The following is a 23,088-nucleotide window of genomic DNA, read 5'->3' on the forward strand; positions in this document are numbered from 1 at the left end:
CTTGTCACCAGCCTGTTTCAGGCCCTTCTGACCTTGCATGGAGGGCTACTAGATTGGGGCAGTGGAGGGGAGAGTAAAACATCTTTTTTTTTGACTTCTGGTTGGTGGTGGGTCCTCACTTTGGAGTTTTGCCTTGGAAGAGACAACATGATGGTACTTGCTTTGGGGTCCTGGCTTGGGAGGGAATGGGGATATAAAAAGGAAAATAATTCTCAAAAGTATACTGGACCCATTCCAGACACTGGGCTTCTTCCCTTGATTATTGGCTCCAGGTTGGGGTTCCCATCTCACACCAGACCCCTGAATAGAGAAGAGGATGGACCTGCAGTCTGATATCTATGGAGGAGTTCTGGCCGCAGTCTGACTTGATCCTGAGAAGGGACCTGAGCTGTGCCCAAGTCTTGGGGTTTTGGCGGCTGCCTAGAGAAATGTGGCAAAGCCTAGCCTAGGCTGCCTGTGCTGGGATATAGCACCTTCTTGGCTCATGATGCAAAATGTCAGTCAAGTAGTCAAGTCCTCCCCTGGGTCTTCCTCTTCAGTGCTTCTGTCACAGCACATCACTTAACCCAGGGAACAGGGAGGTAGCACCAGAACAAAAGAAGGAACTTTGAGGAGGAGGGTGGAAGAGAGAACCCAGATGTCTCTGCAAGGTGCCCAGTCCTTTCTGGAAGCCCTTTAGAGACAGGTTTTAACCTGACTACAACAAGGGTAGAGTTGAGAGAGGAGCCAAACACTGTCATTAGAGCTGCTGCAGCCCAGATGGAATGTTCCCCAGGTTTCTTAGTGTGCCCTGCTGAGCTGATGCAGCAGGAGTGCTGTGGGTACATGTGCCTGATGAGCCACCATAAGGGTATTATTGTCCATGTGTATGAGACAGAAGTAGAGTTGATGGGGTTGTGGACAGAGGGGAGTGTGAGTATGAGAGAGGCCTGATGAAGCAGTGAGGCCCTGTGTCCCTGTGCAGTGATACCCGGGTCCCAGAGAGGTCATCCCAGAAATGAGATGGCCCTTAGCCCAATTTCTTGGAGCAGATTCTTGGGGCTGGGGGAGAGGGAAGGAGAGGGAGGAGCCAGAACCTGTTCTTTGGAGGAGGAAGCAGGGCGGGTTCAGTAGAGGACTTTGTCCAATCATGAGGAGGAGGAGGAGCCATCAGAGCCTGGTGGTTGCTAGGCGACTGAGGAGCAGTGTCTCCACCCCTAGTGGAGCAGAGGAGGGTGGGTGCATGACGTCAGGTGGAGCTGCTGCTGCGGCCACTGAGGCTGCCATCAGCCTCAGCTGGCGAACTAGGCCGGCTACCTCTCCGGTGCCTGCCAGAGCCTGGCTGTCCCCACTGCGCACCGTGGGGGCTTCTGCATCTGAGCTGCAGCCATTTGCCAGCTGGGAAGCTGCTGGTCTGGGAAGCTGAGGCTGCATTGTTGGGATTTGATGCACTAATCTCCTGTCTCCGCCGCCTTTCCCTCTGTTCGGTCTCTTCCCCCCCCTCCCTCCCTCCGTCTGTCCTTCCTCTGTGTTTGTCCATCTTCCTCTGTCCTTCCTTCTCTCCTATCCTGGCTTTCTTTGGTTTTCTGCAATGATGAGACAGGCACCGACTGCCCGAAAGGTACTCTTGCTTGCTCTGGTCCTGCTGCTGGGTTGCCAGCGTGATGGTGGCAGCAGGCTGCTGGGGTGGGGGTGGGGGCTGATTGACTTCCTCTGTCTACCTGGTTGGGGGAAGAGGATGGTGATGAAGGTGGGGGGCAGGGAGAGGTGTGTGTCACTGCCATGCCCCACACCCTGGGCATTTGCTCCCTGGCCTGCCTGCTTTTGGCTTTGAATCTGTGTTCTGGGCCTTGTACCCAGTGGCCTCTCAGGCTTGGGCTTCAGGCAGCTTTTGCTGCAAACTGGCTCCGGATGCATTTCCTATGAGAGAATCTTGGGAAGCAGGTCCAGATGTCTTTGTGCCTCTAGCAGGCCTACCTCACCCAACCTTTGCTAGAATGACTCTTGGTTGAATACCAGCATCCCCGCCCCACTGGGGTTTGTGTCAGGGGTCTTTCCCTAGAATAGTTTTTGATACACAGCTATGGAGGCTTAGCCCAGGGTAGTAGAGGTGGGCGTTGGTCTCCTTGGGAGACCTAGAAGCAGGGCCCAGGCCAAATCTTGCCTTTGCCAGAAGTATGAGACACTGGGTATCAGGAACATTATTTGGGAGTTGGAGTTAATCATCTGTATCACTTTGCAGTAACCTGAGGGGTTTCTGGATTTGGTTTAGGGCAGTAGTTTCCCTATGTTGCTGCCCACCCTCCCCCTCTTTTCTTGCAGCTGGGTGGGGTTACTTTGCTGAGCTCTGGGCTTCAGGCTCATGCAGTATTCATGGTCCTGACACCTGAGCCCTCTGCCCTGGGGAAGGGAATTGCTGCTGGAACTGGTCCTGGGGAAGGGGGTGGGGGTGGGGTATACAGTAGGGCTGTTCTGCCTTGGGGACCTGATCTCCCTCTGCTGGGTTCATATCGCTCACTTCGGGCTCATATCATCATTCTTGTCACATGGTATTTCTAGGGAGTCCTCTGTGGAGTCTAGCACTTGAAGGAAGGGGCTGACCTGGGAAAGTCCTTGGGAGTGGTGGGTGGGCGGGGCTCTGGGATAGAGTGGGAGACGTTGTTGCAGAAGGACTGGTCTTCTCTACCAGCTGCTGTGTTTGGTCTCCTGTGGTTCAGCCTAGGAGACAGGGACTTCCAGGATTTCCAGGGTGTCTGAAGGGGTGAGGTCTGCAAGGGCAGGACAAAAGTGGGAGAAGGAACTAACGGGAAATAGGAGTTCTGAGTTCCTGGAATGGGAACGAGGTGATTCACTGGATGAAGGGGATGGGCTGGGGATGGGGGAGGAGTGGTGGGACCGCTAAGCGTAGCCTCATTTCTGTTGCTTCTGCTCTCATTGCTGTCCCTTTTGCTGTCTTTCTGCCATTATCCTTTCTTTCCTGACTACTACTCCTCTGGCTCCTGTTGCCTGTCCAGACTACAACCCGGCGGCCCAAGGTGAGGAAAAACAGGCCTCTGTACAAGCTACTGCTGAGTGGACACACACTCATTTTAGGCGTGTGCATGTGTGTGGGCATGTGTATGAGCAAGTATAAGTTGGTCACAGTGTACCCTGGGTTCTCTTAAGGGGAGTGAGGGGACTGAGGCTAATGACAGGCCCCTCCGGGGAAAGTGACTTCTGGCTCTAAGGAGGGTGTCTGAGCCGGTAGCTTGAGCGCAGAAGAGAAACGAGAGTGGTTGCAGTTAATCAAGGTAGGCTTTCTTGAGGAAGGGCATTTAGACCGGGGGGGGGGGGGGGGGGGGGGGGGGGGGTGTGTGTGTGTGTGTGTGTGTGTGTGTGTGTGTGTGTGTGTGTGTGTGTGTGTGTGTGTGTGTGTGTGTGTGTGTGTGTGTGTGTGTGTGTGTGTGTGTGTGTGTGTGTGTGTGTGTGTGTGTGTGTGTAGGGCATTTAGACCAGCTGTGTGTGTGTTGTGGGGGAGGGCGGGGATTGGAAGAAAGGTGAAAAAACTTGGCAGTGTAAATGTCAGGAGATAAGGAGGTGGGTGTATCTGTGAAAGGCTTTGGGCATGTGGCCTCTGAGTGTCAGCCCATCGGGAGAGCTTCAGGGCTCAGCCCTGCAGGGAGGAGCACTGGGCAGGCCTGTCTGCTCCAGGGCCTCAGCTCCACAGGGGCCTGGGTCGTGTCATCTGATTAGAGCCCCTCTGTCTTGGAGGGAGGGAGGTGACAGATGGGTTGGCTGTACTGACCTTGTTTCAGAGGGGAGCCAAGGATTACAACTTTCACCCTGGCTCTTTCACCTGCAGGGTCCCCTGAAGTAGATCAAGGGGAGGAGAATCAGCTTGATTTAAAGAGCTGGGGGGCCTAGTACCCCCACTTTTAGCCCAGCCTTCTCTGGGAACATGAAAATTAGAGATCAATCTGTTCTTTTTCTCTGGGAATGACACTGAGGCACTTTTTCACTCTGGGGGAGGAGGGCACAGGCCCAGAGCAACAATGGGATTGGGAGTATTAAGAAATTGCTAGAATGATCACAAGTGGGTCACAGAAGGAATGGTCTGGGGAGTGTGGGATTCTGCTCTAAGGGGTTACTGCCAGAGCTTGGAGGAATGTGGGGTCAGTGCCAAGGGAGGAGCATTGTAATCTTATGTCTTTTTCCATCCCTTCCTCTCCTGCCATCCTCTCACCCCCACCCTGCCCCGGTCCTTTGTCGCTATCTCTGACTGTGTCATTTTCATTCTGCTCGTCACTGTTTCTCTGTTCTCTTTGTGCTTTGATACTCTCTGCCTTTTTCCTTTTCTGTCACTTCCCTCACCATATTCTCATATTCTGTCTTACTCTCTTTCACCACCCCTGTCCCCTACAATTCTGGTCTGCCCCTACCCTGTCTGAATAGCCCACCCGCCCAGCCAGCACTGGGGTAGCTGGGGCCAGTAGTTCCCTGGGCCCCTCTGGCTCAGCATCAGCAGGTGAGCTGAGCAGCAGTGAGCCCAGCACCCCAGCTCAGACTCCGCTGGCGGCACCCATCATCCCCACGCCAGCCCTCACCTCTCCTGGAGCAGCCCCACCGCTTCCTTCCCCGTCTAAGGTAAGGTCTGGGGTTGGAGTGAAGAAGATCCAAGACACGAAAGGGCCTATGACCCCTGGCAGGGTCTTCGAAGTTTCCCAGGGTTGGGGGAGACCCGGAACTTGGATTAGAAGAGTGGGGGACACAGCATATAGGTACCCCATCACTGACTAAGCTCTTATACTCTCTGCCCTTCCACACTTTCCCCTTATGTATCAGGCTCTTCTCAGATGTTTGTATGCCACTTGCTTTGGCCCTGGGCCTGGAATGATGTCTGCACACATTCCTGTCCTTTCCACTCCAGCTCAGTCTTGATGGGGAAAACGGGGGAGGCTGTGCATAGACTGAAGGGTCTCTCCTTTGCAGGAGGAGGAGGGGCTGAGGGCCCAAGTGCGGGACCTGGAGGAGAAACTGGAGACCCTGCGACTGAAACGTGCAGAAGACAAGGCAAAGCTAAAAGAGCTGGAGAAACACAAGATACAGCTGGAGCAGGTGCAGGAATGGAAAAGCAAAATGCAGGAGCAGCAGGCAGACCTGCAGCGGCGCCTCAAGGAGGCTCGGAAGGTGGGACTTGGGATGAAGAGGGTGTTTGGGGAGGCACGGGGCCCAAGGAAGTGTACTGGAAGCTGAAACTGGAGCCTGGAGTGTCCTGTGAGAAAGGGTGCATGAGGCAGCTCTGTGCTTGTAACCCAACCAACCTCCACTCCTCTTCAGGAAGCCAAGGAGGCCCTAGAGGCAAAGGAACGCTACATGGAGGAGATGGCTGACACTGCTGATGCCATCGAGATGGCCACTCTGGATAAGGAGATGGCCGAAGAGCGGGCTGAGTCCCTACAGCAAGAGGTGGAGGCGCTGAAGGAGCGTGTGGACGAGCTCACCACTGACTTGGAGATCCTCAAGGCTGAGATTGAAGAGAAGGGTAAGGGGCCAGGAGCTGCTGGGGGCCAAATGGTGGGGTTGGAACTTTGTCTGAAAGTATTAATGGTTTTCCCCAGGCTCAGATGGCGCTGCGTCCAGTTATCAGCTCAAGCAGCTTGAGGAGCAGAACGCCCGCCTAAAGGATGCCCTAGTGAGGTAGGGTCCTCTCGTTGTGCGGCTCACTCTCCTGTCTCCAAATGTGTTAGAGCGCCCACCACCCGGTGACTCCGACACGCGCTCTCCTCTCTCTTCACTTTCCCACAGAATGCGGGATCTTTCTTCCTCCGAGAAGCAGGAGCACGTGAAACTCCAGAAGCTCATGGAAAAGAAGAACCAAGAGCTGGAAGTTGTGAGGCAACAGCGGGAGCGTCTGCAGGAGGAGCTGAGCCAGGCAGAGAGCACCATTGATGAGCTCAAGGAGCAGGTCTGGGGAGCCCAGCGCCTTGCCCAGAGCACCCCCACTGACTCGCTTCTGTTATAGGCACCTTCTGTTTCTAGGTGCCTTTCAGCCCTTCTCCTTGTTCCCTCTCTGTAACACAGGTGGATGCTGCCCTGGGTGCTGAGGAGATGGTGGAGATGCTGACAGACCGGAACCTGAATCTGGAAGAGAAAGTGCGGGAATTGAGAGAAACCGTGGGGGACTTGGTAAGAGAAGAGCAGACTCTGACTCATGACCCTGATGGAGGGTAGTTGGAAGTGACTTGCTGAGAGAAGGGCTGACATGTGACCCCTGACCTTTGAGTAGGAGGCGTGGTGAGTGAACCCACCCTGGCTTGCTACCCTGACTCTGACTTTCCTTTGCCTCAACTCCCCTGTGGCCTCCCAGGAAGCAATGAATGAAATGAATGATGAGCTGCAGGAGAACGCACGTGAGACAGAACTGGAGCTGCGGGAGCAGCTGGATATGGCGGGTGCACGGGTGCGAGAGGCCCAGAAGCGTGTGGAGGCGGCCCAGGAGACAGTTGCAGACTATCAGCAAACCATCAAGAAGTATCGCCAGCTGACCGCCCACCTGCAGGTGCCTGCCTACCTGCTATTCTCTGCCCACCATCTCCTCAGGGCTCCCTGAGGACCCAGCTGTGCCTCATTGTCTGTCCCTGTTCCCAGGATGTGAACCGGGAACTGACAAACCAGCAGGAAGCATCTGTGGAGAGGCAGCAGCAGCCACCCCCAGAGACTTTTGACTTCAAAATCAAGTTTGCTGAGACTAAGGCCCATGCCAAGGTCAGGAAAGTGGGTGGGTCGCAGAGGGCTGAGTGTTGGGGACCCCAGCCTGGGTGTGGCGGTGGGCTGATCTGGTGTGGGGTTCTGGGCTTCACTTCCTGGATGGGGGCGTGCTTTGTGTGGTGGTTTGGAAGACTCCTGGCCTGGGCCTAGAAGCGGGGAACGTGGTGGAGCACGGCATGGTGGTTATGAGGCTCTCTGCAGCCTGTGAGAGCCCACCTCCCTGTCCACCTCACAGGCAATTGAGATGGAGTTGAGGCAGATGGAGGTGGCACAGGCCAACCGGCACATGTCCCTGCTGACAGCCTTCATGCCTGACAGCTTCCTTCGGCCAGGTGGGGACCATGACTGCGTCCTGGTGCTGCTGCTCATGCCTCGTCTCATTTGCAAGGTATGGTCTATCAATCACGTGCCCAACAGGACTCTGTTGAACTTGCTGTGAACCAGGCATTGAGGATGCCAAGTAAAGATAACAGTCATTCTCCCTGCTCACAGAGTTTATGATGTAGTGGAGGAGCACAGTCAACAAAGTCACAGATGGATGTATATTACAGATGGCATGTTGTGAAGGGGAGATGGCATGTTGTGAAGTGGAGGTAGCGTTTTTGAGAGAGCACGGTCGGAGAGCCGATTTAGATAGAGGGTTGTCACTGAAGGAATGACATTTGAGGCCAGACTTAGAAGATGACTAGGAGTTAGTGGGGAGGTCGTTGTCAGGATAGCATTCTAGGTAGAAAGGTAGCAGGAGCGGCAGCTTTAAGGCGGGAAAGAGCTTGGTCCCACTGGTCCTGCCACCCTTTCATCCCCACATCCCAAATCTTCATAACCACCAGTAATCGCATCATTACCCTTTCCCCATGTGATAGTCCCTGCCCATCTAAGAGCTGTTTCTGCTTTCTCCCCCATGTATCCATGCCCCCTACATAGTTGCTCAGCTCTCTCTATTCCTGAGTCTGTGTTCTCCATCCCCTGCTCTGAGCCCCAGGTCTCTGGTGCTTCTTCCCACAGGCAGAGCTAATCCGGAAGCAGGCCCAGGAGAAATTTGAACTAAGTGAGAACTGTTCAGAGCGTCCAGGACTTCGAGGAGCTGTGGGGGAGCAGCTCAGCTTTGCTGCTGGGCTGGTGTATTCGCTGAGTTTGCTGCAGGCCACACTCCACCGTTATGAGCAGTAAGTAACCCCTGACCTCTACTCCAGGGCCACGGGTCCGAGATTGGCTGGAACTGAGATTGCCTGGTAGACGCTGGCCTCACAGGGCCCTTCTCTGGTCTCTAGTGCCCTCTCTCAGTGCAGTGTGGACATGTATAAGAAGGTGGGCAGCCTCTACCCTGAGATGAGTGCCCACGAACGCTCCTTGGATTTTCTCATTGAGCTGCTGCACAAGGACCAGCTGGACGAGACTGTCAACGTAGAGCCTCTCACCAAAGCCATCAAGTACTACCAGGTCTGGGGCGAGAATTCAGCCTTGGCACAGGAGGGAGGGAGGGTTTCTTCTGCTGGAGGCTGTTGCCAGTGTAGCCAAGGTTGTATGTCCCAGGCTGATGGCTTGAGGCTCGTAGATGGACTCACCTTAGGATGCAGCTCCTTGAGGGTTTTGGATGCTCTCATACCTCTGGAGTCCTGTGATGACAGGGTCAAATTGCAGTTCGGGAAGAATTCTCCATTCTTCCAAGGCCTAAAGACTGTCTGTTTCTTTGCCATCCCTCCTCAGCATCTGTACAGCATCCACCTTTCTGAACAACCAGAGGACAGTACCATACAGCTGGCTGACCACATTAAGGTGAGGTGTCTGGGCCAGTGGTTGAGCCCCTTATAGAGATCAGAAATGGGAGACATCAGTTCACACCCTCAAGGGGTGTCGCATAAGACTGGAACAGGGTCACTAAGGCCAGATCAGGGAAGCCAGAGGACCCACTTATGGATGGGGGCCAGCCGAGGGCGGAGACTTCTTAGAGATGGTGATGGGGCAGAAGGGCTCCTGTTGGGGGCTGACAACGACCTGCTTCTGTCCTCACAGTTCACCCAGAGTGCCCTGGACTGCATGAGTGTGGAGGTGGGACGGCTGCGGGCCTTCTTGCAGGTGAGAGCACAACTAGATCTGTTTGAGCTCCTCTTCCTTTTAGTCCCCACCTCCTCGCCCCAGCCCTAATGCTGACTTGGCTCTCCATCTGTTTCCTATTCCCTGAGTAGGGTGGGCAGGAGGCTTCAGATATTGCACTCCTGCTCCGGGACCTGGAAACTTCGTGCAGTGATATCCGCCAGTTCTGCAAGAAGATCCGGAGGCGAATGCCAGGGACAGATGCTCCTGGGATCCCAGCTGCACTGGCCTTTGGACCACAGGTTTGGGCTGTGAAGGGCGATGGGAAGGAAGCCAAGTAGAACCAGGAGGGGCCCAGCGTGTCAAGATCTGGATATGGTCAGGGGACAAGAATGGTTTTGAGGTAGCTGGGAGCTGTGGTGCGGGGCCCAGAGTGGGCTCCTGACTCTGGCCTGTTGCACAGGTATCCGACACACTCCTAGACTGCAGGAAACACCTGACGTGGGTGGTGGCTGTGCTGCAGGAGGTGGCTGCTGCTGCCGCCCAGCTCATTGCCCCGCTGGCAGAGAATGAAGGCCTGCCTGTGGCTGCCCTGGAGGAGCTGGCTTTCAAAGCAGGCGAGCAGGTGGGCTGGGAAGGCTGGGCAGAAGGTGGTAATGGGGCAGTCAGGTGGCCAGTGTGGGGTTTTCACTACTGCCCTTGACACCTGCAGATCTACGGAGCCCCCTCCGGCAGCCCCTATGAGTGTCTGCGCCAGTCATGCAGCATCTTAATCAGTACCATGAACAAGTTGGCCACCGCCATGCAGGAGGGAGAGTACGATGCAGAGCGGCCCCCTAGCAAGGTGGGTGGGGTCGCTCCTTGGAGGGGCTCCAGGGGCCTGGAGGAGCAGGACTTGGAGAGCTGCTGGTAATTGTGGGAGGGAGGGCTGGGCGGCAGCAGGAAGCAATCTGGGGAGCACCATCCTGCTTAGGAGGCAAGGAGAAGATTTTCCCTTTGACTGGATCTCTGAAAGGAGTGCCTTGATTACCTCCTCTCCCTATCCCTGCCCTCTGTCTCCTGTCCCTACCCTTAGCCTCCCCCAGTTGAGCTGCGGGCTGCAGCCCTTCGTGCAGAGATCACAGATGCTGAAGGCCTGGGCTTGAAGCTTGAAGATCGAGAGACAGTTATTAAGGAGTTGAAGAAGTCACTCAAGATCAAGGTGAGGATAGGGAAGGCTCTGGATCTGGGGGGCCAGGAAATAGCATGGGGCACAGGGAAGCAGTGAGTGTTGGTGATCATAACTCAGGGGGGCTGGGGGTTGAGTGGGGAGAAGTGGCACCTGTGATCAGTGGGAGTTCTCGTGGGCCCTCAGGAAGCTTTCTATCTCGTGGTCTATTCCAGGTCTCTGGGGGGCCATGGGAGGGTGTAAGGGAACTAGACGCTCTCTGCCCTCGTCCAGGGGGAAGAGCTCAGTGAGGCCAATGTGCGGCTGAGCCTCCTGGAGAAGAAGCTGGACAGTGCAGCCAAGGATGCAGATGAGCGCATCGAGAAAGTCCAGACTCGGCTGGAGGAGACCCAGGCGCTGCTGCGGAAGAAGGAGAAGTCAGGCACCTTCCCAGGCTCCTGCTCACTCCACCCCTCCCTCCTTCCAGCAGCTCCCTGCCGCCTAGCCCAGGGCCTCTTGTAGTGAGACTCCCCAGGGGGACAGACGCCATCTTCCTTCCCAGCTGACATCCCCATCATCTCATCCCAGTCTGAGCCTCTTCTGCCTCTGGCTCCTCACCAGTAGGGCTACTCCAAGGACTCAGTTAGGACTGAGAAGGGGGGGTGGGGCCATGGGGAAGGGACACTGTCCAAGCCCAGATTCTTTCACAGAGAGTTCGAGGAGACGATGGATGCACTTCAGGCTGACATCGACCAGCTGGAGGCAGAGAAAGCAGAGTTAAAGCAGCGATTGAACAGCCAGTCCAAGCGCACAATCGAGGGGCTCCGGGGTCCCCCTCCCTCGGGTATTGCTACCCTGGTGTCTGGCATTGCTGGTGGTGAGTGCAGTGGAACAGGCAGCACTAGCCCAGAGGAGATTGGATGGCCCCCCTCCTGCCCTTGGCTTCAGTTTGACTTCTGCCCCCCTCTTTTACCCCTGGATATTCAACCAGGAATATGCTTGCCCAGTTTCACTCTGTGGCAACTTTTTTTTTTTTTTAATGAATTTATTTTTGGCTGCACTGGGTCTTCCTTGCTGCACGTGGGCTTCTCATTGCGGTGGCTTCTCTTGTGGAGCATGGGCTCTAGGCGTGCGGGCTTCAGTAATTGTGGCTCGTGGGCTCTATAGCACAGGCTCAGTAGTTGTGGCGCGTGGGCTTAGTTGTTCCGTGGCATGTGGGATCCTCCTGGACCAGGACTCAAACCGGTGTCCCCTGCATTGGCAGGTGGATTCTTAACCACTGCGCCACCAGGGAAGCCCTCTGGCAACTTTCACCAAGTTTTTACTTCTCCTTGAAGATATGTGCAGAGTTCTGACCAAGGTGGGGCAGTGGGGCCTTACCAAGTTGTTGGTGAAGCTCAGCATTACAGTGACAGTCGGACTCCAGTAGATGTCCCTTCTGGGTCTACCGTCTGGCTTTCCTGTCCCAGCCCTGTATTCCAGAGGGTCACCAGCCTGCAGCAGGCTGGGCTGAGTGCTGTGGTATCCACAGCAGTGCATGGTCCTTGCTCTTGATCCCTCCTCTGCTTGGGCACTGCATTTTCTCTTCCCCACTGAGTTCACGTGGCTTCACCCTATAGAGTAGTTGTCTCTTCCATTGCTGAATTCTCCCAGCTTCACTTGGGGCTTGTGTTCTGACCTTTGCCTGGTCTCTTAGTGTGGTCAGGGCTCCTTACCTGGAGTTTTTCTGGCTTCCAGGCCTAGTCTCCTTAGTTTCCTGACCAAGGAGGCGGCCACCGCCATGTTAGTTCTCATCTACCGTGTAGTTCGGTTTTTGTTCTCTCTTCAGTTTCTTACTTACCCTTCTCACCTCCAGAAGGCAAACTCCTTGTAATGGAATTAAACCCTCAGGATCTCTAGATCTCCCCTGCTGTGCTTGCCTTGTCAGCTGGCCTCACCTAGGGTCTTGTCCTCATCAAAGCCCCCGTCACTGGTGCCGCTTGACCCTGAAAGTGACCAAGCGTCTTCTTGACTTTAGACTCTTATGGTGCAGACGGCTCCATGTTCCTTGGGAGGGGAGTCTCCAGAATTACCGCATTGAGTTGCTTTAGCATAGGCTCTTTAAACAAATATCGGTTCTTAGTCTATGAAACTTCACACCCAAAAAAGGGTGACTTTTGTCTCAGAGCACTGGGGAACCTGAGGAACATGGGAATGTGTCTACATCCTCCACTTCAGTTTTGCTGCTAGGGAGCACTGAGGGTGCAGACATATCAGGGTGTCAGGAGCGTTCCGGCTGCCCTTCTGGGAGCTGGAGTCTGAGGCAGGGAGGCAAGAATGGCCTCAAGTGCTTCTCCTCCTGCGCACACTCCCGCTGCCACTCTTCCTCACGTGTTGCACCCTGTATCGTGGCCTGGCTCCCCTTTTCTGTTTTTCACACATATTTGCTCTTTCCCCAAAAGTAGAGGCAGGGTCTTGTTAGAGAAGGTATGGTGATTAGGAAAAAAGTCTTCTTGCGTGCCCAGGATTCCTCTGGTATGTCCCCCTCACTCCCAAATCATCTAATTCCTCTCTCCTCTTTTCCTGCTCCCCAATGGGCTATCCTGAGCACAGAAGAACAGCAGCGAGGTAGAGACCCATCCTGGTGGGGGGTTAACAGGGCTGGTGGGAATTGGGGCTGGGGGAGCAGGGTGAGACTACCCCCTTGGGAGCAATCAAGACTGGAGGTAGGAGGGGATAAGGAAAGGGGATGAGTAGGGATGGGTGCCCATCTTCAGCCTTCTGCACCTGGGGCTCATGACATTTGTTATGGTACCCATAGGAGGTGCCTCTGGGCAGGCTCCGGGATCTGTGCCAGGCCCAGGGCTGGTGAAGGACTCACCACTGCTGCTTCAGCAGATCTCTGCCATGAGGCTGCACATCTCCCAGCTCCAGCATGAGAACAGCATCCTCAAGGTGAGGAGGTCACAGGGAGGATGGGTAGAGGTGGAGTGTAACTGCCTCGTTGATGATAGATGGCAGGGCCTTCTATCACTTATTACCGCTACCCTTCTTCCCCCTTCCCCCACAGGGAGCCCAGATGAAGGCATCCTTAGCAGCCCTGCCCCCTTTGCACGTGGCAAAGCTCTCTCTCCTACCCCGTGAGGGCCCTGGCAGTGATCTAGCTGCTGGAGTGCTGTATCGTAAGACTAACCAGCTGCTGGAGACATTGAATCAGTTGAGCGCACACACCCATGTCGTGGACATCACCCGCACCAGCCCTGGTATGGACCAGCCAAATCCTGAGATGGAAAACACACCCCTTCCCCTTGCCCCAGGCAGTTCCCACGCCAGAGAGGCTCTTCCTAGCACTGCCCTTTGGTCTCAGTGTTTAATTTGCTTGATTCACCTACCCTCTTACATGTCTACTCCATGAGCGGGTCCAGTATCTGCACTAATGACCCTTAATCCAGTACAGCTGCCTGCCTGGGCCTTGGTGGGCCTCACTAGCCTTCTATCCCCACAGCTGCCAAGAGCCCATCGGCCCAGCTCCTGGAGCAAGTGGCTCAGCTCAAGTCCCTAAGCGACACCATCGAGAAGCTCAAGGTTAGTTTAGACCCTGCCCTTTCTCACCCGACAGTGCCCACTTCAGAACATTCCGTGGTGGAGCCCCTAGCATGTTCATTTCCACAAGAACTCCCAGGGTTCCTGGGGGCCCATCCCTGTGCTAGATGACACACTGGGGAGGAGATGGAAGGGGAGGCAGGATTCCTGCCTTGGGAACCTGCCCTCACTCCCAAACAGATTCTCATCAACAGAAAACAGATTCTTATCAACAAAGTGGGTTGAGCTAGGATCATCTTTAGAGTGTGTGGTTTCAGGCACAACTTCTGTCAGAGCTGATATCACTGCAGAGTAGAATGGTTGGAAATGGCTTCCCAGAAGCTATAGAATCTGAGTTGAGCCTTAAAAGGGTAAGTATCTGTAAAGTAAGGATGTTGGGTAGGGATGGGATTGGAGTTGAGAGCAAAAGTATTATGATAAAGAGGATTGGTCCCTGCTTCTTTGGTATTAATGTTCCTTCCTGTGAAACCAGGGAGGTACTGGGCTAGCCTGTGGGGGTCCCCTAAATGAATCCTTTTCCCCTCTGCCAGGATGAGGTCCTTAAGGAGACTGTATCTCAGCGCCCTGGAGCCACGGTCCCCACTGACTTTGCTACCTTCCCTTCATCAGCCTTCCTCAGGGTAAGAGGGAGCGGGGGAGGGGGATGGGCAGTATGGAGGGCTCAGGTGGGTCCTTCCCCTCTCCTCCAGAATTTGAAGAGGCTTCTAGGGTCTCAGGTCCAACAACTGAACATCCTGAGAAATCTGGCCAAGTCTTACTTGCAAGTATCTTAAGAGTGCTTGCATTGCTTCCTGAAATTCCAATATTTTAGCAGTTAAACATCTTCTATGACTTTTGACATCAGAAGGGGCTCAAAACTCCCTTGTCAGGCTGTGCACCTCAATTCTGATTTGGAAAATGTGCTTATTATAGTCTAGCAGCCTCAAGCCTCAGTCACCCAGGGTCTCAGTGCTCAGGGACCCTGTCAGTGGCACACAGCTCAAGTGAGCCCCTGACCTGGAGGCCTCTTCCCCTTCCCAACTCCCAGGCCAAGGAAGAGCAGCAGGACGACACTGTATACATGGGCAAAGTGACCTTCTCGTGTGCTGCTGGCCTTGGACAGCGACACCGGCTGGTGCTCACCCAGGAGCAGCTGCACCAGCTTCATGGTCGCCTCATCTCCTAAATGCTCCTTCCCTCGCTGTCCTCTTCTACGCTCAGCCCTCCTGGTGCCGCTCTGCCTGATGCATAGCCACTGGGTAGCCCCCAGGTAGAACCGCCTGTGTGAAGCTGTTCCTGCCCCTTTCAGCTTCACTCCCACCTGTCAGTGCCCTGCCCCTGCCCCTTGACCTGGTTCCCCTAGTTCCGTTCCCCGACCTCTGCTGGAACTTGCTGTTCAATTGCTCCCTCCTTCCTGAGGAGACTCAGGGGCCGTGGTGGGTAGGTAGGCTGAGACCCCACCACCAAAGGTCAAGTGAGGTCTCCCTGATTGAGGACTTCACCCCTTGATTAAAGTCACTTCTGCTTCAGTGTTCTCTGTGTGGTGTTGGGAGTGGGACTTGGGCCGTTTGGCTCAGAGCAGGAGTGGAGGAGAAGGGATGCTGAGGAGGCTTTGGCTGGGTCACATATGAAGGTCTCCCTCTAGTGACCAGTAGAATGCCGTGTTCCTCAAATTTGTGTGCAGTAAGTTTCTCGGAGCAAGGGGAAAAGGGCTAGACCACGGGCTTAGCTCCTGAGTTCGTTTATGGAGTTAGGAGGCCAGGAGTATGTCGTCTCTGCCAGCAGGCCTGCCTCTGCTTTCTGGATCTTCCACTGCTCTTCAAGCCAGTGTTTGGAGCTGGGCTAATGGTATGATCATCGCCCCAGACAACTTTCTGATGCACTGGCACAGTCTCCCCATAAGATCTGGGGTCTCTCAGAGGGAACATTTACTAAGCAAGGGAGGACCAAAGCAACAGACTGGTAAGAAAGGATAGAAGTTGCAAAAGCTGCTCCCAAGTCCCACTACAAATTAGTATCACCTGGGGAGCTCCTTTGAAAAAAAATTTGCACATTTCTGGGCCTTGGCCCAGACCTACTGAAATCACTTCTAGATTTGGGGCCCGTTAGGCCAATGAACAGTGCCCCGGCATTTTAGAACGTAACCCCAGTTTAGTTCAGTTGGCTGACTCCTTGATTCTCTCTCTCTCTCTCTCTCTGTCTCTCTCTCTGTCTCTCTCTTTTTTTTTTGTCTGCGTCGTTTACCCGCGTCCCCCTGCAGTGGAAGTGTGGCGTCCTAACCACTGGACTGCCAGGGAATTCCCTTGATACTCTCTTTTATTCCCTTCTTGGGGAAATCCTACGCAGGCTGCCAGAGGTCTCTGATCCAATTGGAGGGAGAGACCCCTAGTGCTTAGGAGCAGCTCCAGCTAGGTCAGGTCCTCTGCTTGTGGGAAAGGAGCAAACAGGACAAGGAGGTTCCAGGTTGGGAGCCCAGGGCACACGTTAGTGCTGGGCGGATTCCCAATTGATGTACCCTTTGGGAAGGCCAGTGGATTATGGTGTTTTGATACCTGCTCTGCACCTTAGCCTTTTTCAACTGGGGTTCCAAGAGAAAATGATTTGTGTGACTTTCCTCAGTACTCTCAAGGATTACACATAGCTGATACCATTCTAGATGCATATACCTAAGGGATACCTTAGGGTATTAGGGCTTAATTCTTCCAGAATTGGTTGAGGAGGGTGGCTGTGTCTTGATATCAGAGAGTCTTTACCTCACCTCTCCAAATTGGCCTCCTCTAGTGCTGAGGAAATTGCAGACCACACTGTTCTTTCCCTGGGATTGGATTGTGTTCCTGTCCTTTCTACCTAAGCTGCTGACCTCCCTTCCCATTGGTGTTTAAGATACCAAGGGCCAAGACTGGGCAACTCCCAGGGGTACGAGAAGAGGATAGGGCTTTCTTGTTCTGTCCGTTTGCCTTGGTAGTGGTTTCTCACCATTACTGCTTTCCGAATACCATACTTATTTATTCAATTGCCTGCTGGTATCTATCTCAAAGTCAGCATGTCTAAAATGGAAAGCATCTTTTCCATGTCCTGTATGTAACAAGCCACAAACCAGGGTATCTGATGGCTTCTCCACTCTCCTTAGCTAATTTAGTTACCCAGTCTTGTTCAGTTTTTCCTTCATTACTGTCTCTCACATCTGTTCACTTTTTTCCACTCCCTCCACTGCTAACTTTGTGTATAATTTCTTGCTCTGGGTATTTCAGCAGTCTTTGAAATGGTCATCCTACCTCTGTTGCCTCTCTCACCCAATTCTCATGGATGCCCGAGAGACCTTTCCAAAATGCACACTGGGCTGTGTCATTCTCTGTTTAAATTCTGAAATGGTTCTTTCAAGTAGAATTTAAAAGTTAAAATCCTGAAATGGTTCCTCCAAGTGTCTAGAATTTAAAATTTAAATTCACTAGGATGGTGCATGAGGCCATCCATGATTTGGATCCTGCCCACCTGTCCAGCCTCTCTTGTGCCTTATGGTCTAGGCTTAGTGAACCCCTGCAGTTTCTTTGCCACCATGTGATTGCTCAGGCCTCTTCCCACTGCCAAGAATGCCAGTTACCTCCTTCCTTCCTTTCTATCTCTCTGCCCCCACCCCACCCCATCTTAGCTGACAGCCTGTTCATTTATTAAGACAGTTCCGGCACTGCTACCTTAGGAAATCTCCAATCCCTGTAACCTCTTAGGTGCTCCTCTTCTGGAGCAGCAAAGAATATGAACCTTTTTTTTCAGGTGTGCTTGGATTTAGTTGCTTTGTGACCTTGGCGAGGTTTCTAATTTCTGGTCTGCTTTCTCAACAGCAAAATAGGAATAACGATACCTCCCAGGGCTGTGGTAAAGGCTAAATGAGAGAACGCATGCAAGCCTAGCCCAAAGCAGCCTTTCTTCTCTTCTTCAGTACATGCCCCTATGGCATTGCTTTATACCAGTACGTGTCTCTTTCCATTGTAATTGTGAGTTCACCCATCTGTCTCCTTCTTTAGCCAGACTGAGAGTTCCTTTAAGGTGTCTTTCATCTCTGACTCCCCCAAAACACAGGAGAAGGGCACACGGTTGGGGAGCAGCACTATGAGTTTCATTTTAGAAATGAGTTTGAGGTGCCTGTGAGAATGTCCAAGTGGAGATGTCCACTGGCAGTTGGATCCAACTGGGTATAGAGCTCAGCAGAGAAGTCTGGATTGGAGGTAAACTTTGGGGAATGGGTTGGGAGTGTGTCAGTGGTGGTTGAAGACATGATTGGGATGAGGTGTATTGTCTTAATTCAGGTTACTTAGAAAACTGAACCTGAGGCAAAGCTGCAGTGCTAGTGCTTTATTGGTAGATACAATCCCCAAGCAGTGAGGGTGAGGAAAGCTAGGCAGGAAAAGAGCAGAAAACACAAGGTTTGTTTTAATGAGTGGGCCACTGCTTCACAAATAACTGGCCACTTGTCCAAGTGTGATGTCTCTGGATAGACTATTCAGAAATGCTACGTTTGGGGTGATGGAGGGATGGAGAGAGCAAACTCACCTCCTCTCTCTTCTGTCTGCTGTCCTTCGTTGCTCGAAGTTTGCCCTGTTTGGTGTTCGCTCCCCTTCACTTGTTGAGATTGTGTTAGTTGACCACCCGAAAAGCCAGATCCCACGCCCTGCAGCATGGCATATCATACAACTCCTGAAGTGTGAGGTGAACAGACGGGCACTGGCCTATAGGACTTGGTCAAGACAGAGTAAGCAGCTAGAGGCCTGGGAATCAGGTGAGGCTGCAGATCACCTGAGGAGAGAGTATAGGGCAGGAGAAGGGCGGAGCCCTGGGCAGTTCTGAGAGTTAAAGAACCCACAGCAGAGCCCCAGGGATCATCACTGGAGCAGAGGCCCCCAGAGGAAGTGTCACAGGGCCAAGGAAGAGGGAGATTTGGGGGAGGTAGCTGATAGTTTCTTGTATTGCTCAGTGGTCAAATGGGCCTGAGTTCAGAGAGAAAGTGGCATCTGATTCTGAGATGCCCGGTGAGCTGGTCAGAGCTCCCTCTATTGGTGGAATAGAGGGAAAAGAAACTGGGTTGTGGTGACGAGAAAGGGGAGAGAGGAGCACGTGTGCACTACTGTTTCCCGTTATTCAGTGGTGGAAGTTGGGTGGCCAGGGGATGGCAGATAGCTGACGCAAGCATCATTGCCTGTAGATGATAATGGGAGCTGCTTATGGAGCCCAGGAGATTTCTGGAAACGCATAGGATGTGGTGGTGGGGAGGGAGGCCTAGTGAGGCACTATGTGTACCAAGGATGGTGCGTAGCATGGGAACAGTCTCCTTTGATCCATCTACACCCAGAACTGCCAGTTGTGATACAAGAACACAGTCTCAATTTTGTCTCCTATGAGCCCCTCTCTTTTTGGGGTTCTTTGGCGGATTTCCAGGGTCAACATCACCTTCCCCAACCTGGAGACAACTTTGTGAAGTAAGTATAAGGCTTATATCCCAGCTCTTACACTTATAAGCTGTATGAACTTAAGGGAAGTTGCTTAACTTCTCAACCTCAGTTTCTGTATCTATAACATGAGGCTAATAGCACCTTCCTCAAGTGGTATTTTTTCCTCGTAGTCTTCAGGGAAAGGTTAAATGAGGAAGCGTGTTTGACACAGGTACTCAATAAGAAATGATACTGGGGGAGGATGATATTGAACAAATGAAAAGGAAATAAAATGCAAGCAGCCATGTTCCCAAGACACACACTTGTGACACAAATCATCATATTTTGGGCTCCAAAGGACAGGCAATCCTCAGTGCCCCAGTTTTTGGCTTGTTTTCATGGGTGGTTACCATCCTATTTTCTACCATCTAGGCACTGTTTCCTCCTACTGTTAGCAGGCCAAGGCTGGGGAAGAGTCAAATGTTCATGGCACTCCTACCTCACCCCAGTTTGAATATACCTTCGTGGTTCCCATTTTCTGTGCTGTCGTGGAGTGGGAAGCAGGAGTGGGTGCAATACAGAGACCCTAGTCTCTGCTGGCTAATCCTAGGAAATGTGCAAGGCCCCAGAGTCAATTCTGCCCTACTCAGCCTTGGAGCTGAAAGTGAGCCAGGAGCCTGTGTGCTCTACAGCCCCACGTGCCCAGCTGGGGAAACTTCATAGCACTGAATACCTTGAACCCTGTCAGGTAGGCCCAGAACACCTAGAGAACATGGAATCAGGGTGAGCAGCCTCTCCTGCCTCCCTGTGGATGTTAAACTCCATGTAGCCCTCTCCTCCTCTGTGTATATTGAGAAGCATGTCCATTCACCCAGGCTTCCTTCATCTCTACCACATGTGACAACGGAAACAGGCAGTGCCGCTCCCAGGGACAGCCAGCCTCTGTTGCTGAGGTACTCGGGGGGGTAGCCTGGGATGTTCGGCCTCCATTTCTCTCCAGAAGGCTGGGGAGTTTGGAGGTGAGACCTGGATTCATCTCGCTCAAATAACTGGTGTCAGAGTAAATATATGTCTGCCACCCTGTGTTTTGTTACTTTTTATTGTGGGAAATTTTAACATACAAATGAAGAGAGTAGAGTGTAATGAATCTCCCTGTGCCCATATTCATTGTCTCATGACCCATCTTGTTTCCTCTGTGTAGCTCTTCTTCACTCTCCTCTACCCCCAGGTTATGTTGAAGCAAATCCCAGACATCATTTCATCCCAAAGTATTTTAGTATCCCTAAAAGAGCACTTAAGAAAACTACAATACCATTATTGCACCTAAAAAAAAAATTCATCAAATATCCCGTGTTCAAATTTCCCTGATTGTCTTATAAATGTTTTGTATTATAGTATGTGTATTTGGGTAAGGTTCAAGAAAAAGATATATACTACAAATAGTTGTCTTTTGAGTTCCATATTCTAAATTACCATTAGTGTACCAATACAACATATACTTTATACGCATATATCTTAAACTTCATTTTCAGTGTGTCAGCAATTCAAATATAGCTTATGTTATCCTGAGAATACAAAGAACACAACGTGGAGGAAGATTGAGAACAGAGGTTCCCAGTACGTAGTCACTAGTGATTGTAGAGATTTTCCTTTTAGTGTTTTCTATGTAAAACATGGATTTAAAGATGTCCTGCCATGGCTCTGCAAGAATAGATTTGCCAGAGGGGGAGTACAATGAAAAAAAAAAATGGACCCAGAGTCGTTAGGAGATAAAAGATGGAAGTCAAGGAGAGAGAATATATTTTGAAACGAAATATAAGGATTTCCTTCATTCAGAGTGTAAGCATCTGTCTTAGCTTGGGCTGCTATAACAAAATACAATAAACTGGGTCACTTATCAACAACCAAAATTGATTTCTCAGTTCTGGAGGCTGGAAGTCTGAGATCAGGGTGTCGGCATGGTCAGGTTCTGGAGAGAGTGCTCTTTTGGTTGCAGGCAGCTGACTTCTTCATATCCTCACATGGCAGAAAGAGAATAAGCTAGTTCTCTGGCCTTTTATGAGGATATTAATCCCATTCGTGAGGGCTCCACCTTTCTGACCTAATTACCTCCCAAAGCTTTTACTTGGAAAAATACATCACATTGGGGATTAGATTTCAACATATGAATTTTGGGGGACACACACATTCAGTCCATAACAGCGTCCAAATTGGTGTTGAGGAAAGAAATTATATCCTCTTGATTTTGCCTCAGATTACCCATTAATATACCAAATATATAGTGCCCGTCACCTGAGAAGGAGTACTCTCCTCCCAGCATTGTATATGGAAAGGCTGGGCAGTGGGAAAGGAAAGTGATGGGAGAGCAACTTGCTTTTGAGATACTCTAGGTAATGGGTATCAAACCCTTCACTTTGGGAAGTCTGTCAAATAGCTGAAGCAGTGACTCTCCAACTTTACAAATGATGGTAGATGTAGCAAATTTATGCTGAAGATTTGAAAGGATTGAAAAAATGTTTATGGAAAGGGGTCAGATAGATACCCAGGCAGTAAGGGAATGTGGGTATTAAACAAGAGTTACGTGCTTTCAACCTCTGCTCCACAAGTCAGGTTCAAAATTCTAAACCCTTTGACTTTAAATATGGGGCAAATACCAAGTAAAGCTTTTCTTCAAATGCAGCAACTGGATAGAGCTATAAGAAAATAAACACTTCCATAGAATGTAATTTAGAACAGCCCTTTGAACTTCCTTCATTCAAGCCACACCACACTGGCCAAAGATGTTGCACTTTTCAACAAACAGAATAGTGGAGGTGCCACAGACAACCCTTTTATCATAGGAAGAGACATGTAAACGTGCAAGAGAGTGATGGAGCTGCAGTCAGCACTTGATGCAGTGAGGAAGAGTATAGAACAGTGACCAGAAAAGATGACTTTCTCCATCCCTATCGCTGTCAAAATTCTGGATTTATAAACACTGAGGCCAGTCTATCCATTTTCAGAGAATTGGCTTAGTGGAGAAGGAAGTGGCAGGATTTTTTTGTCCCCTGAAATTGCTAAATAGGACTTTACAAAGAGACACATGAGGGTCGTGAGATGACTCTGAAATAAGTTGAGGAACTTGAAAGGTGAATTTTACAGACGTTAGAGGTCATTTCTCCCTGGCTTGCTGAGCCCTTCAGAGTCAGCCATGAGTGTGGTATGACCCACTATTCCCATCTTGTTCATCTTGGCTGCACAACAACAAAGGGAATGGCATAAACCAGCTTCCCCATGAAATGGGGAAGCTAAGAAAAAGATTGCCCAGTAATTTTAGTTCTGGGGGAGGGAGGTATTTCCAACTTCTCAAAGATTTGTGCCCCCAGGGTAATTTGTTTTCTGTTTTATTTTTCATATTTTATTCCTGGTATTAATAGGTTAAGAAAGTAGAACTTTCCCAAGTACTGATTGATAGATAATGTTTATAAGCAGCACACAAAATGTTCAGTTTCACAAATAATAGCATTCATTGATCCCTTTAAATGCAATTTCAAAATCTGTGTATCCTGGACGGCAGTAAGTTGAGCAAGTGATTTCTATAGCTATGTTTGATTTTAGTCAAGGACACTTTTCCACAATGAACAAGTACTAACAAATATTAATAAAATACTATACCAAATGCTTATTGGGCTGTCAACTTTTTTTTTTTTTTTTTTTTTTTTTTTTGCGGTACGCGGGCCTCTCACTGTTGTGGCCTCTCCCGTTGTGGAGCACAGGCTCCGGACGCGCAAGTTCAGCGGCCATGGCTCACGGGCCCAGCCGCTCCGCGGCACGTGGGATACTCCCGGATCGGGGCACGAACCCGTGTCCACTGCATCGGCAGGCGGACTTTCTACCACTGCACCAACAGGGAAGCTCCTGGGCTGTCAGCTTTTTAAGCAATGCCATTCCAGCTACTACTGAAAGCATTTATTTTAGAAGCTTTAATCTGATCTGGGAAAATGGGTTCTTCTCCAACTTGACAAATAGTATGTATAAGCCCCAAAGCTTTTAAATAAAAAAAAGCCTTCCAACTCTGAAGCATTCATGTGAAACTTAGTTTCTCAAAAAAAAAAAAAAATCACTCGGTATCTGAAGAAAATATTAAAACAAGTTATCTTTTGAGACAGGTAAACATTCTTACAAAAGAGAAACACAAATTAATTCACTATCCTTAAT

The 23,088-nt window shown here is 51.4% G+C and overlaps 1 protein-coding gene across 12 annotated transcripts in view; it reads left to right on the top strand.

Moving 5' to 3' along the window:
• DCTN1 (dynactin subunit 1) overlaps positions 1-14,997 on the top strand; it is a 30,332-nt gene extending 15,335 nt beyond the window's left edge. For 3 of the 12 annotated variants that reach the window (XM_067704634.1, XM_067704626.1, XM_067704629.1), the window contains 27 exons: positions 1,583-1,600; positions 2,994-3,014; positions 4,411-4,602; positions 4,948-5,145; positions 5,296-5,500; positions 5,577-5,655; positions 5,764-5,923; positions 6,040-6,144; positions 6,326-6,517; positions 6,607-6,723; positions 6,962-7,114; positions 7,732-7,892; positions 7,998-8,166; positions 8,434-8,502; positions 8,740-8,802; positions 8,913-9,062; positions 9,224-9,385; positions 9,473-9,604; positions 9,836-9,961; positions 10,202-10,344; positions 10,618-10,784; positions 12,500-12,514; positions 12,708-12,841; positions 12,957-13,149; positions 13,392-13,471; positions 14,020-14,109; positions 14,517-14,997. In XM_067704634.1, coding sequence (XP_067560735.1) covers positions 1,583-1,600; positions 2,994-3,014; positions 4,411-4,602; positions 4,948-5,145; positions 5,296-5,500; positions 5,577-5,655; positions 5,764-5,923; positions 6,040-6,144; positions 6,326-6,517; positions 6,607-6,723; positions 6,962-7,114; positions 7,732-7,892; positions 7,998-8,166; positions 8,434-8,502; positions 8,740-8,802; positions 8,913-9,062; positions 9,224-9,385; positions 9,473-9,604; positions 9,836-9,961; positions 10,202-10,344; positions 10,618-10,784; positions 12,500-12,514; positions 12,708-12,841; positions 12,957-13,149; positions 13,392-13,471; positions 14,020-14,109; positions 14,517-14,654 — 3,432 coding nt within the window. In that variant the 3' untranslated portion in view covers positions 14,655-14,997. Of the gene's footprint in view, positions 1-1,555; positions 1,601-2,993; positions 3,015-4,410; positions 4,603-4,947; positions 5,146-5,295; positions 5,501-5,576; positions 5,656-5,763; positions 5,924-6,039; positions 6,145-6,325; positions 6,518-6,606; positions 6,724-6,961; positions 7,115-7,731; positions 7,893-7,997; positions 8,167-8,433; positions 8,503-8,739; positions 8,803-8,912; positions 9,063-9,223; positions 9,386-9,472; positions 9,605-9,835; positions 9,962-10,201; positions 10,345-10,617; positions 10,785-12,499; positions 12,515-12,707; positions 12,842-12,956; positions 13,150-13,391; positions 13,472-14,019; positions 14,110-14,516 lie in introns of those variants that run through there. The other 9 variants (XM_067704628.1, XM_067704631.1, XM_067704630.1 and 6 more) reach the window with 8 other exon arrangements.
• Positions 14,998-23,088: the final 8,091 nt, after the last annotated feature.

Source organism: Pseudorca crassidens, chromosome 14 (genome assembly GCF_039906515.1).
Source record: "Pseudorca crassidens isolate mPseCra1 chromosome 14, mPseCra1.hap1, whole genome shotgun sequence".
NCBI classification, from domain to species: domain Eukaryota; kingdom Metazoa; phylum Chordata; class Mammalia; order Artiodactyla; family Delphinidae; genus Pseudorca; species Pseudorca crassidens.